Genomic DNA, 11264 nt, shown 5'->3' with positions numbered 1-11264 from the left:
ATTTTTTTTTGCTTCAGCTCCACGAACAGTTCCACCGGTGGAGCTGAAGCGGTTTTGGTAAACCGTTTGGCAAAATGGCTTTCCTGTGAGAGCATATTTTTAGGGGCCTGGAGGAAGAGCCGGGAGAAGCCACTTTTTTTTAGCTCCATCCCACCTCAAATCACTGTGAGAGCATGTTTTTAGGGGCTTCACAAGTGAAGTTATTTTAGGCCCCGTTTGGCAGGGCTTCACTTCACCAATGAAGCTATTTTTTTTTTGCTTCAGCTCCACGAACAATTCCACCGGTGGAGCTGAAGCGGTTTTATTAAACCGTTTGGCAAAATGGCTTCCCTGTGAGAGCATGTTTTTAGGGGCTTGGAGGAGGAGCCGGGAGAAGCTATTTTTTTTTTGGCTCTATCCCACCCCAAATCACTATGAGAGCATGTTTTTAGGGGCTTCATAAGTGAAGCTATTTTACTTTATCCCGTTTGGTAGAAAACGGCTCCAAACGGCTACTGAAGCCGGTGGAGAAGCTCTATCAAACGAGGCCTTACTTTATCCTATTTGGTAGAAAACGGCTCCAAACAACTTCTAAAACCGGTGAAAAAGCCCTACCAAACAGAAACTGAGGCTAGGCTCAACGTGGATGAAGTCGAGAGAAAGAGAAACCGTTTTGGGCACGATCTGGCACTGGCAGCTATCCACACTCTTCTGATTACTGCTCGTCTCTTGTCGCCTACTGACTTGGCTGATTTCGACCGGCCTGCCTTTCCTTCGGCGTAAGCGTAATCAAGTGGCAGGCTGGGCTGCGGCGATCGGGGCCGGCCGGTCGACCTTGTCGCCGCTGGGCGCCGGCTATTGGTTGGGTTGAGTCGCTGACCGGACCACCAGCCAGCGGGGTCCACTGCACTGCACTGCACGCAATGGTGCAATACACGTGCGCCATATACGGACCAAGTTATTCATGGCCTATTAGTTCATCATTTTCTTCCTCCCTATATGTTTATTTTGTCCGAGAAATAGAATGAGTTGATACATGTATCGTCTCATCTCAACATATTTGAGAATTGAGAGAGAGCTTTCTTATCGGTAGCATGATGAGCATGAGACTGCCAAACACATCTGGGCACTTCTCAGCTACTCCGTACACATGAATTTTGGAACATGACTTTGACAGCAATCAAATTCTGGAATTTGGATACATACATATCATTAGTGCACAAGCAGATACCCCATCGATTCTAAATTATAAGACATTTTAACTTTTCTATATATATTGTTTTTACTATGTATGTACGTAGAAATCATGTATATCTATGTACATAATCAGAGCTACGTATCTTAAAAAAAAACTAAAACATCTTACAATTTGGACCAAAGAAGTAGTGAACAAGAGGAGACACGGAGGCATGGTGCTGTTGTCTCATTCAAATAACACCAATCCGGTGCTCAGCCATGAGTGACAATTGAACTCCATGTCCACACTATCCTTATATGGGCCGCATGTGAACACTGAACTGGGTGAGGAAACCGACTCGAATTGCACATCGTCTACTCTCTCCGTCTAGGAAAAAAACATAATTCTAACTTTGAACCTGGACAAGACTGAGGGAGTAACAATATATCCCACTCAAAAGGCAAACCCTTCCACTTGCACTTATCCTCACATCCATTCGTCTCTTGGCGGCTGCAACCCAAGCAGCCGATAATGGTGTGGACGTGGCATGTGAGAAGGAGAGAGGCATGACCAAGGCTGGTCCATTAGCTTCAGAAGAATAACCTTATCACCCCAAGATAATTGATCTTGGACAAACAGATGAGAGAAATTGCTAGTGTGCACGCATCTAGCAGCCACAGAAAATTGCAGATGAAGCATGGAACCAAGGCGATTAAACAAGCAAAGCAAACTTCCACACATAAGAACCACCTAACTGTCATACACGATTTTTTGTAAAGACTAAGAAGAAATTCATCCACAAGTTTTTTTTAAAAAAATAATATTTAAAAAGTTTATGGTCGTTTGTTTTTCCTCCTAAACTTTAGTCCCTATCATATCGGATGCTTTGACATATGCATAGAGTATTAAATATAGACTAATTACGAAACTAAATGCACAGATTGAGACTAATTTGCGAGACGAATTTTTTAAGCCTAATTAGTCCATGATTTAATAATGTGGTGCTATAGTAAATATGTGCTAACGACGGATTAATTAGGCTTAATAAATTTATCCCGCAGATTACTGATGACTTCTGTAATTTGTTTTATTATTACTATCCGAATACTCGATGTTACACCCCCATGTAACACCCGATGTGACACCCCTAAACTTTAGCCACTAGATTCAAATACCGAGCATTGCTTGTGCCTTGGGGCGTGACATCACCAATATTTGTGTTTGTTTCCCTCAGGCAAAAGTTTAGCCTATCACGTTGAATCTTTGATACCAATTAGAAGTATTAAACATAGACTAATTATAAAATTAATTACACAGATCGAGGCTAATTTACAAGACAAATCTATTAAGTCTAACTAGTCCATGATTTAACAATGTGATTCTACAATAAACATTTGTTAATTATGGATTAATTAGGCTTAATAGATTGATCTCGTTAATTAGTCTACTCCTATGCAATTAGTTTTATAATTAACTCATGTTTAGTTCTTCTAGTAGCATCCGAACGTCCGATGTGATACGACTAAACTTTAACCCTCGATCCAGAATCTCACCATCGAACACAAAGTAGTGCACCCATCATTGCCTAATCCCTACTAGGTTACTAGCAGTTGACATGTACTGATGAGGCAAAAACAACTGGTCGTTGCTCAAATACACAATTACACGTTATTGGGGGAGTAGGAACGGTATATTCAGAAATTAAAAGGTGTCAAATTGGCATCTGAGCAAGAACCCTAATCAATAGGAAAAACAAGAGAAGTATTTCACTTGTCAGCACTGCCAAAGGAATCAGAGCTTTCACTCTCAGCTGAAGCATCGGCCGAAAGTTTCTGGGCTTCCAAAAGCTTCATTTGCCGCTCAGCATGCTCTCGTTCGCACTGGCTAATGCCCGTGATAATGTCCAGCATGGTTCCTGTGGTGCCGAAGAAGACCAGGGGAGCTAAGGATTTCCTCTTTATGCCCACAGGAATAGCAACAAGAGCACCCGCAACTGAGAAGAACCAAGTTCCTAGAGCACTGCAGTGGACATGAGAACAGTGTTTTGAGGCTGGAGCAAACAAATTAGAATTATAGTATCATTCGCACAAGATGTTAAGTATCAATCAAGTTGGGGTAGAACAGACATTGAAACCCAAAATGACCCACCAACAAGAAGGAAAAAAAGAAAAGAACTTACATAAATAAATCTAACTCAAATTCAAACAGGGATATACGTGTTCATATTCTCCTTAGATATCTGAAACCAATCATGCATGCCTAGCTGATACTCCCCTCGTCCTGGAATATAGTGTATAGAAGCATTCAAAAACTGTATCCAAATACAAGGGATTTGGGGGGACAAAAGGACAACTTTGCATTACATAGGTGCACAAATTCGGATGGTAATGTATTTTTACTCGTCATTTATCAAGCATTCCCCCCTTTAATCATGAAGATGGTAGCGCCTATACATGCAGGAATTAAATTGATTAGAAAATGAAATGAGGGTACCTGCATCTTTTGTATTACATATCTCTTAATCTATCTTAAAATCTCTACAATACACTATATTCGAGGACGAAGATATATTGATTTGGGGCCTTGTGTGACCAATTTCTATTCAGGAGAAGATGCCCACTGCCATTCACGAAAAGCAATAAACAAAAAACAATCCACAATCCTATTTATGCTCTAACCTCTCCTCCCTACAAGCTGACTCCACCAGGCCATCTCCCAGTGGCATGTACCCCACTATGATCTAAGGATGCTAACTGATTCTTAGATAGCCATATAACAACAAATTCCCCACACAGTAAACAACATGAAAACTTAAATATAATGCAGTTCCCAACTGAATTCAGATAAACATGCCTTAGCAAAGAATGGCTGAATTTGCAGTCTGAACTAAACCAGCTGCACCAATTCAAACTGAGATCCAGCCTGAAGACCTCATATTGTGCGTAAACTTGTAGACAGACTTTTACTATGCAAACTATCATGGATGTACCAGCAGTACTTAACAATCAGTAAAAATGCTGAAAGGTTTACCAAATTTAGAAGTAGAGAAATGAAGTTGAATTGTATTTCTGTAGTAATCAAACAATACCGAGGAACCTGTATGGCCCAGAATACATCCCCTTTTTTTCTTGGCAGAATAGTCATTTTGGTCCCTCAACTATTTCTCGAGGCTCAGTTTCGTCCCTGAACTTTCAAAACGGTCGTTTTAGTCCTCGAACTCTACTTTTAGGCTCAATTTCATCCTAAAACTATGAAGATGATCGTTTTAGTCCTCGAACTTTGCATTTTGGGCTTGATTTCATTTATAAACTATCAAAGTGTATTTTGTTCTTTAAACTTTTATTTTCAACACAACGTTGTCTACGTTCTACGTGGAACGCTGTACTGTTGCACCTGGTTAGCTCGAACACCATCAGCGATTGGAGATAGAAAAATAATATTCATCCAAAAACTCTTTCGTGGTCATTAATAATTCCAAGCTGTTATTTTTAGTGTTACCTTATGATGATACCATTTATATATATCTGACTAATTGATATTACAGGAGCAATTACAGTTGCATCGAACACTATTTATTTATTAAGAATACATGGATATATTGAAGAAAAAAAACTCGACCGCGGGGGTTAAGACTGCCCCCGTAGTATTACAAATAAGAAGAAGGACCTTCTCACCCGGCCGAGAAAACCCCCGAACCCCCGCCCCCACCCTTACACGGTGGCTTTCCGTCGCCCAAGTGAGAATTGGGCCGGTGCCCCCCCAGCGCTTTGGTTATGGGGACAAACGAGGGGATTTTTTTAACCTCGGCCTGAAATTCGCTCCCACAGGGAGTCGAACCCAGGACCTAAGGAGTGCCGCTGGGTCACCTAACCGTTTGAGCTAGGCGCCCTTTGGCACATGGATATATTGAAACAATAGCAGATCTATAATTTTCATAATTTATGGATGAAATTATGCCTAAAATATAAGGTTCTCTTTTTGAATAGACAAAATTGAGTTGAAAATAAAAGTTAAATGCACTTTGATAGTTTATGGATGAAATTGATCCCAAAATGCAAAGTTTGAGGACTAAAGCGATCATCTTCATAGTTGTAGGATGAAATTGATCCTAAAACTAAAGTTTGAGGACCTAAACGGCCGTTTTAAAATTTTAGGGATGAAATTGAGCCTCAAGTAATAGTTGAGGGACCAAAATGGCTATTATGCCTTTTTTCTTTAAGAAAAATAAGATATTGTAACACTTATATTACTCTAATTCAACATTTTTTCCTTGAAATCATCTATAAAACCTGACAGGTGCACATTCCCCATTTCTGACATCAGCCTCAGTTTCATTCTGAAGAATGCATCAAACATGTTACTGGTTTCTTGATTATAAATTCTGTTTCAGGGGCAAGCGCTTACCCCTTCTGCAGACTCACACTATAGCAAAGCATCTTAAATTTCTTTTACCTGACAATGTTAGATCAAACTTCTTACAATGCTTTTGATTTGATGTGCATGGCCCTGTGATAAGCAATAAACTTTTTTTCCCCTAAAAATCTGTTACTGAGTCACCAGCAAGCTAGAAACATTATGCAGCCCATTTCATACAATGACAAACAGTTTCTGATTTTCCATTGAGGATTGTGGCACTCACCCTGCTTCTTTGTAACTCAAAAGTACATTTAGCCCAATAAGTCCCCTCTCAACTAGTCAGCACACACGGGACTTGACAGAACGAATTATCTTTCACGCAACGAGATTGAGGTGCACAAACAAAATTCGGCTATATCTTTGTAAAAATATATATTTCTAGAGGCATGACTGCAAAGGGCCGTCAGTTTTTTCTTTTTCAGTCACGCAGCACAGTGCACAAGACTGCATCTATCAGTACAAGCAAGCTACAAAATCGTAGCAAACATTTCGAACAGAAGCCATCGCTCGCAACACCATAGGATGTGTACGAATCCAAGTTATCGTCTCCGCAACAATTAGCGTCCTAATAAGCAAGACAGTCGATGAGAAGCACAGATAAATCTCGGTCATGCACCCTTACTACCAACAGCAGCGGGAGGATAGTCACCAAATCGACATGGGTTCCTAGCTCTGCGAATCTCGGCGCAGAGAGAGGGGACTAACTATCTAATCCATAAATCAGAGAGGGAGAGGCACAGGGAGAGAGAGCGGGGAGATCACTGACTTGGCCACTGTGCAATCCTCCAGCTGCTTCTCGCCGCCGCCGACCCGGTCCATCGCCGCAAAGCCTCCTTCCAGCGGCTCCGTGGCGGACCTACCAGTAGGACGAGGTAGGGTGGCCGCCCTACTTAACGCCGGCCGCGAGGAACCTGATAGATGCAGTCTTGTGCAGTGTGCTGCGGTCGCGGCCTCGCGGGATTGCGGCGCAGCGGCGGCCAGGTGCCTGTGCGTGTGAGCAGCCGAGCAGGACTGCCCGAGTGCGTGAGGGTTGTGGGCCTGTGGCCCGTGTGTGGCTCCGGCGGTAGTCTGACCCGTGGGCTTATTTTCCTGGAAGAGCGGTTCAACTCGTGAGCGGCTTACGTTACGAGCGGTCTCGAACTGCCTCGTTACGGTAAACGAGCTAAAAATCTTGACTTACTCGACTTATTATCCTAACGAGCTGAGTTCAGTTGAGCACGAGTTTTTCGTCACGTCTGAGATACATGCATCAAATGGATGAGCTTTCTTATCTTCTCGGCACAAAAAAAAAAAAAAAACCCACAGGAGACTTGCAGGAAGCTGTACAAAAGCACACAAACGGATTACTGATTTGTCGGTTGTGAGCTTTTATGTGTTCAAAATATGAAAAGTGCAAGGGGATTGAGGTCTAATTTACTAATTAGGAGATGCATTAGAACAAGCTAACGGATATGGGTACTCAATCTAGCAATATTATTTTTTTCCATAACACTATTCGCCATTTTTGTAATATATATTATCACTCGTTAATATTTATTTGCCAAAGTAACAAAGCTAGTAATTTTTTTTTACCAAAGTATTTCACATATAAGAATAAAATAATTAAAAGCATAACAACATATTTAAAGGCCCCACAATATTTAAAAAAAGCATGAACGGCAGGGGATAGCATGTGCCTCGAGCATTCGCATTAAGGTAGAGAACCTCGTACCCCGCCTGCACACAGGGGCTCGTTATTCTGTGAGTGGGCTGGTGCCACAAACCTTTGTTTTGGGTAACACAGGGAAGATGAGGGTTTTTTTTAACCTCCGGCATTGCAATTCACCCGAGATCGAACTCACGTCGTAAGGGTGCCACCCGGAGTGCTCAACCAACTGGTCAATTAAGTTGAAACAAGCATAAATTACAATATTTGCAATAAAATTATTTCAAACAATCCACAAGGCTACAGCAACTGTCTAATTTCATTGTTAGTAATCCTAATATATTCGGTACTGTACATTAGTACATAAACATTAAGCAACTGTCTCACATCTTTAGGAAATTGAAAAGTAAAATAGAGATGAGGGGAGAACGAAAGGCTCACCGGGCGACCTACTCGGCTGGTCGAAGGGCGGATTAGCCGGACAAGGGATGACAATAGGTTTAGCCGTTTTATGAATGAAAACTAATACTCCCTCTATCCGTTATTAACTGTCGCTATGGGAAACGTTTTAGTCAAACTTTCTTAAGTTCGACTAGGTTTATAGAAAATAACACTCATAGCTTCAATAAGTTTACTCTGAAAATAGATTCAATGATCAATCTAATGATACTAATTATGTATTATAAATATCGATATTTTCTTATATTTAGTCAAAGTTGAGTATGTTTGACTTATCGGGAAGCAAGAACGCCAGTTAAAAGGGACAGAGGGAGTATATATGGTGGGGGAAATCCCACTCCCACTTTCAATTACACATTTTGTTTTGAAAACGAAATCAAAACCGAGGATGTCTAGAATAATAACAAACATGAAATATGTGGCAAATCCAAAACAAACTAAGATGAACGGAATATGTTGATAATGGTCAGGAAACAGAAAAGCAAAATGGAAGCATAGGGACAGACAAAATAGTGACAGTTCAAATTGACCACCATAATAACAATATTGTCGGGGACCTAATACCAGGGAACCCAATGAGGTGGAACTAATAACCATCGAACGTTGACGCTTCCGGTCAGACAAGAACGGTACTATGCTTCTTGCCTGAATGACGAAAGATTGGTTCCGCCTCGCCCGACCCCCGAGGACTAGACTCCGCCTCGCCCGACCCCCGAGGGCTAGACTCTGCCTCGCCCGACGGCTAAGCGCTGGCTCCACCTCGCCCGACGTCCGAGGGCGGGCTCTGCCTCGCCCGACGTCTGAGGACAGGCTCCGCCCCACCCGGCGGCTGAGGGCTAGCTCCGCCTTGCCCGACGTCCGAGGGCTAGTTCTACCCCACCCGACGTCCGAGGGTGGGCTTCGCCTCGCCCGACAGCTGAGGGCAGGCTCCGCCTCGCCCGACGACTGAGGGCTGGCTCCGCCTCGCCCGACCTCTGAGGGCTGGTTCCGCCCCGCCCGACGTCTGAGGGTGGGCTCCGCCTCACCCGACGATTACACCCTGCTCCTTCATCATGACAAGCACAGGGTATGACAGGACATTCGAGTCAAACCGCAGTACCGAGGACCATGCCCTACACGCCTGCAGGAAGGTACCATCAGGATACGATGGGACGGGCACTTTAAGCCCTTTTCGACCTAACAGTGCTCGAATAGTGTTGTAGGCGCTGACTTTTATCCTACAGTGTTGTAGGCGCCGTCATCAGCCCTCGGGCGCGGATACTAACACAGGCATACGACAACCACTACAATCCAAGGAAGAAAAAGGTTCATAGTAGGGGTACAAACGGTCGAGAGAGGGATGGGTCCCAAGTCTCTGATGGAAAGATCGAAAGGACGCCAAGAGCTCGGTTGTTGCTTGATTGTGTCTTGTGTATCAAAACGATCGGTCCCTTTAGTGGGGTGCCCTGCCCTCCCTTTAATAGACCAAGGGGGAGCAGGGGTTACATATAGGAGAAAGAGGAAAAAACCAAAGGTAGAGAAAGTCCTTCGAGGGTGCCGGGTCTTCCTTTTTCCTTGAGCCTGCCCTGCTAACATGGCAGACCATGCCAGGGATAGCATGTTTCATCGATCCTAATAGGGCCGGGCTCTAACTTCGTTTCAGCGAGTGGTCATGTCCCATCCTCCCCCGATGGACAGTGCGGTGCGTCAGGGCACCGAGCCATGACTCTGCGAGGAGTAGACGGGGAAATGACTATATGCCTGTCACTGTAGATGATGTGAGCAACAAGGCTACGCTCGACGCCAGGACGAAAACATGTTGGACTCTACAAAAAGAGAAAGATTAGAGTCCAAGTTATCTTAAATTAGGAATATTTTCATTTTTATGCCAAAGTCTGTAACAAATCGTGCTCAAATAGGATTCATGTTTACGCTCCGGGTATAAATACCAAACCCCGGCTATTGTAAGGGACAACCAATCAATCAAATACAAGTCAATTACTTTTTTTTAGCTCCGGCCACCCCTTAGGAGTAGGAGTAGAGTAGATCTCGGTGAGTTCTTCAGCGAGTACAGCTGCATCGATCTGGTCGACCTCCACTGCTTGTCTGTAAGTACCATCATGGTTTATACCTCTATTCATATGGCTGCATCGATTCGGTCGACCTCCACTACGACTCTGGTATAGGCTAGTTATCGACTCTTGCCTAGTTCAAGTATGGCCTATGTGATTCTGCCTCACACCCCACTGCTTCAACTAGATTGAGGTCAAGTTATCGGCTCTACCTTTGAATGGCAGTCTTTGGTAGATTCATTAAGTTACCGATATTGTTTATTGCTTTCACTGTTTATCTAATTACAGTAATATCACTCTGCCCGATTGAGATTGATCTGGATTGGCCTTATATCTTATTTAACCCATCGTTTGCTAATCTTAAACTAATCTAATCTACATCTTAAACGATGAGTTATGTTTTTATTGGCTGTTTTATATCAATCTTAATCGTGCATAGTGTGTGGTTAAGGCATGTTCGATCTTGAGTAGATCTATTGGTTAGCGAGAACCATTCCATGGCCCGTTATCATGGCCTGTGGGATTCTGCCTCTCACCCCACTGTTAGCACCGTAGAGTGGGGATCGTTAGTTGGTAGATCCATTCCTGAGAAGGCATGATCTTAGCCGTGCGCTATACCTGAATCGACTGTTTAGCCGATATCGAATGCTTTCACGAACAGCTCACATCCCGAGACCATTGAAGTAGAAATAAGCTAAAAGATATGTTAGCCCCATGATCTTTTATTGTATTACATCCTGTATGATTCTGCCTCATGCCCCACTGATATTAGTAATAAGTTAGGGTCGTCGAGTCTATTATTGTTTCTACGGCCTGCATGATTCTGCCTCATGCCCCACTGGTCATAGCGATAGATGAGATCTAACATGTTCATTATATTTGTCTTTATTAGATGATTGAGTGGTGTTGACTCGCTGGGGTACCCTCATCCGTGGAGATGCTTTCGACGTGTCCCTCAGGGGTACTCGCCATGAAACATTCCTAGGAGGGGTGATGGTTCCCCCTGCTGGAGTCAGAGCCAGAGTCTGACCCTAGCCCCTCCACGAGGAGGCCATGGAGGGATTCCATGACGCTTTCGATCATCCCTACGAACTCGTTGTTCGCGGGGGACGGGATCGTGCGTTGTGCCACAAGGTGGCTAACAGTCGCCGCGGCGTTACGAAGACCGAACGGAAGCACCGTCGGGGCATTCTGTGTGGTGTGTTTCAAAGAGAGGGTGAGGCAGCGCAGGTCCTCCCTAGACGACCAGGGTCCGAGGGAGACACCGGGCTGGCGCTCAAGCCTCCCGTAGTTGAAGCCGACGAAGGGGAGAGATTGGATGGCGACGTGGGCCAACGCTAACTCTCCTCCCATCATGACGATGAAGTCCAGGTCACCGAAACGCACGTGTGCGCTCGAGACCCAGCTGATTGCATGGCTAGCCATCTGAGGCTTGATTTGGAACGCGCAAAGGCTCCTACCTGGCGCGCCAATTGTCGGTATTTCAAACAAACACCAACTAGTAAATTTATAATTGTTGCGCATTAGGCTCGGATGG

General features: G+C 43.9%; 1 protein-coding gene across 1 annotated transcript; it reads right to left on the bottom strand.

The window, feature by feature from the left end:
- Positions 1-2780: 2780 nt before the first annotated feature.
- Positions 2781-6621, bottom strand: LOC136546594 (uncharacterized). Its single transcript, XM_066538565.1, has 2 exons — positions 6339-6621; positions 2781-3175 (listed from the first exon to the last, which is right to left on the bottom strand). The coding sequence occupies exons 1-2, from the start codon at positions 6389-6391 to the stop codon at positions 2923-2925; spliced, it is 306 nt and encodes a 101-aa protein (XP_066394662.1). The 5' UTR covers positions 6392-6621; the 3' UTR covers positions 2781-2922.
- Positions 6622-11264: the final 4643 nt, after the last annotated feature.

Source organism: Miscanthus floridulus, chromosome 3 (genome assembly GCF_019320115.1).
Source record: "Miscanthus floridulus cultivar M001 chromosome 3, ASM1932011v1, whole genome shotgun sequence".
Classification (NCBI taxonomy): Eukaryota; Viridiplantae; Streptophyta; class Magnoliopsida; order Poales; family Poaceae; genus Miscanthus; species Miscanthus floridulus.
The sequence above is the reverse complement of the archived record's forward strand: the minus strand, read 5'-3'. Positions and strand labels throughout refer to the sequence as shown.